The sequence below is a fragment of the Empidonax traillii genome, unplaced genomic scaffold (assembly GCF_003031625.1).
Source record: "Empidonax traillii isolate 1590-97213 ecotype Southwest subspecies unplaced genomic scaffold, ASM303162v1 scaffold810:size284574, whole genome shotgun sequence".
In the NCBI taxonomy this organism is placed as follows: domain Eukaryota; kingdom Metazoa; phylum Chordata; class Aves; order Passeriformes; family Tyrannidae; genus Empidonax; species Empidonax traillii.
The window spans coordinates 26,325-29,904 of record NW_020956003.1 but is presented as its reverse complement, the minus strand read 5'-3'; the positions used below and the strand labels follow the sequence as shown (position 1 = coordinate 29,904).

At 40.1% G+C, this 3,580-nt stretch overlaps 1 protein-coding gene across 1 annotated transcript in view; it reads right to left on the bottom strand.

Annotated features, from left to right (window-relative positions):
• LGR4 (leucine rich repeat containing G protein-coupled receptor 4) overlaps nt 1-2,166 on the bottom strand; it is a gene marked incomplete at its 5' end in the record, with an annotated part of 35,078 nt that extends 32,912 nt beyond the window's left edge. The window contains one exon of the mRNA XM_027901751.1: nt 2,060-2,166. Coding sequence (XP_027757552.1) covers nt 2,060-2,166 — 107 coding nt within the window. The remainder of the gene's footprint in view (nt 1-2,059) is intronic.
• Between the last annotated feature and the right edge of the window lie 1,414 nt (nt 2,167-3,580).

Genomic DNA, 3,580 nt, shown 5'->3' with positions numbered 1-3,580 from the left:
TTTTTTTTTCAAACTAAAAAGCTGGATTTAGAGGTACAGGTAGCAAATGGCTCTTGGGCAATAAGCACAGCAGATGATGGCTGAAGGCTCTGCCTTTTCTCTTTACCTCCTGACACACCCTGGGGTTTATGGAAGTTACACAACATGCACACCCACCAGTTAGGTTTTATTGCTTAATTACTTATTGGGAAAAAAAAAAAATTAAGTCTCCCCCAGTCATCTAAGTTGGGAAAAGAGAACCGTTCGGGTTTTTTTTTTAACTTTTGGCGTGAAATGTGACTGTGAAAAATTTGAAAAAAAGAAAAAAGGGGGACTACAAATCTAGTTCAACAAAACATACAGACACACAGCAGCATGTTATAAAGCACATAGGGAATGTTGTATATATTCTGAAGCCAATCAAGCCTTCCTAGGTCTTTTTTTTTTTCCAATTTACTACTCATACCACAGAGCTTTTCTCAAATCCTATCAATTACACAAATGCACCATCTGAAAAGCTATTTTTCTTCATGAAGCATTCTCAGCTACACTGCAAATTTAAGCAGTACCTAAAAATCAGAGGGAATAAACCAGAACCTGTTAAGCATGAAATAAGATACCACACACAATTCATCTGACATAAATAAGCTCAACTGTGCTTCAGAATTGTACTGACCTGAGTCAAAACTACTTAAGAACCAGGGAAAATGGAGATATTTAAGTGCATTAGTAATGGTAGCTGCTACATTACCAAGATATAAGAGAGAACAAAATTGCAAGGAGAGGCAGAACACCTTATTAGAGCAACCAGTGAGGCTGAGGTGCAAAAAAAAAAAGCTTTCAGGAACCCAAGCCTTTCTTCAGGAGCAGGCAATCCACCTCGTATCAATGTCTTGATATCTTTGTTCCAGTGAGGTGCAGTGGTTGCACTGGTAGATCACCAGAGTCAAAGGGTTCAGGGCTTTATCTGCAGTTTTGCTATAGGGTTAATTTATCCTTCTGCCCTCTATAAATGGTTTTCATTCATTCTTTGCTTGCTTCCTCACTGGTAAAGTCAGAACACCACTTCCTACCTCATAAGGGTTTGTCTCTTTGGGGGAATGAGCTGTTCTTTCTCTGAGGTGCCTTTATTAAAAAAAACCTCTCAACACAGCATTTGTAGTCCTAGTCTTGCCACAGTCACAAAGAGGCAGCCTTACTTTTGCATTTTAAGTGCACTTTGATATAAGAAATGCTACTTTTATCACTGAAAACGCAAGAGAAGCAAAGCAAAGTGCAGTAGTTTTGTCTTATCTATTAGTTTGTACTGGAAGTTCTTAAAGCTCTTTAGCAAAGGTTGAACCATCAGCCTTACCCTCTCTTCACAGAGAAGGAAAACTAAGGCACACAGAAGTCCCCTGCCATACAATAGTACTTATTAAAGTAAAAATTGAACATCAAAGCTGCCTCCCCGTTTATTGACTCTGAAACCTAGCCTAATTCAGGGCTGTGTTGCTTCAACTTTGCAAAGGCATCTCAGTAAGGCTTCAGACTCAAGGATTCAGAAGTCCAAGCACCACCTGAGCAAAACAAAACAAATCTATAAAGAGAGTGGGGCAAAAAAAGTGGGATGGGAAGCGGAGAAAAAAAAAATTTCTGCCAGAGAAACAGAGAAAACAAGAAGCCCTGTGCTCCAGCAGCTGAATTTCTGATCTAGGTCAGCATGGGCTTGTGAGCGCTGCGTCTCCAGCCTGCAAGGACAATGGGAGCTCACCAAGTGAAGCAACATCTATTTCACGGACCTTGTGCAACAGCTCCACTGTAGCTCCTCCAGAAACAACGGTAATTACACACCTCTCGTGTTATCTTTGGATAACACTGTAATTATTTATATGTCATCACTCCAGCCGTGATTAAAATAATGACTGTAAAAAGCCCCTTGGAAGTAGCATTTACTGTTCCGGTTTCCAAACATATACAGGATTATATTTTTAAAGTATAATTGCTTTTTCTGTTCACAGCTCAACCCAACACTGTTTCTCCACCCACCTTCCACTTTACACAGTCGTAGCAAAATTTCCAACACGTGTGAAATACTTACAGCTCTTCCAAGTAGGGAAAGTTCTTGAAGGCATCTTCTGGTAGCCTTGTGATGTTATTCATGCTGATATCCCTGGAGAAGAAGAAATACAGATTTATCAATAACCACTAAGGAATTTTTTACGCTCTAGGAAAAATTATGAGAAGAAGAAAACCCAATCAGATGGTATAGTAACAGAAAAAAAGAATATTCTAGTATCACACAGTAATATCCTTCCAGAAATTCGCATGCTAGACTTTCAAATCAATGTAATTGGAGAATCCAGTTGCAGCAAAGACTTACAAAAAGGGAATTTGATAAAATCAAGTTTTACAAAACCCTTAAACAAAAATAAATACTGTCAAACTAGAGGGAAGGCATGCATGCAAGAGGCTCTACAGTACTGTTATCCCCAGTACTAATTTTTACCAACTTAGATGTGCATAAAGTTTTAATTCAGATGATTAGGACTGCTTGAAAACCACAGCATAGGGGGAAAAAAAAAATTGTGACCACCCAGCATGCAAATTTTCATCCCACAGTGTCTTAAAAAAAAAAAAAAAAGAATAAATGTATTAGGACTTTAAATAAATAGCTTTCTGGCAAATATGGCTTCTGGAACAACTGACAAGAATAGCAGAAATATGTCCTAGCCCTACCACATATTTTTTTGTTTGGTTTGGAGGGGTGGTTTGGAGTGTGTGTGTGTGTGTGTGTTTTGGGGGGAGGGTTGATTTGTGTGTGTGTAGTTTTTTGTTTGCTTGTTTTTTTGCTTTTTGTTTTCCTTCTACAGAACCTAGGAAAGTCCTGGAGGTAATAGTTTTAAGCAGATTTCACTCTCGGTCCGTGAGCAGAGACAGGCCGGCAGCAAGTGCTTACATGACAGGTATGCAGACCTGCTCGGCTTTTTTTCTTTACAGAGGAGAGCAGAAAGTGGCAAACTTGGTGCCATCACCTCAGGTCACACCTACACAACCATAACAGATAATCCAGTCCCGGAGCAAGTTGTTACTCAATGTGAACTAAAGCAGCACAAAAAACAATTGGGTTTGATGATTAAACTAATAACTGCCTAACGATTTGTGACATAACCCAGGTTCTTACTTTCCACTTTGTTACTGCCTTTTTTTTTTTTTTAAATGTAACAAGCAATTCAGTAAGACTTGTTACTAGGGCCCTCCCGGCTTGCTGTCTTCCACACAATGTTCTCTAGCAGCTCTGTGCTACCTCTCTACATAATTCAGGCAAAAAGCAAACAAAGCCAAAACACTCTTTTCATCTCACTGACAGCCAAGCAGCAGCACTGAAGTTCCTCCATGAGGATCTGAAGGGCTGGTGAGTGACTTCATGCGGGACAAGAGATGTTGGTTGACACCTGAAATGCTCTGACCTTGGGATAAAGCACCGACCCCTGCCCACTGCTGGGACAGACATTCTCAGCCCACCCACAGCCACCACTGTCTGCCTCAACTGGAATTACCACTGCTTCTGATGAGGCACAGAAAGGTGGGTTGAGACTTTTATTCAGCTGATGTTAATTAA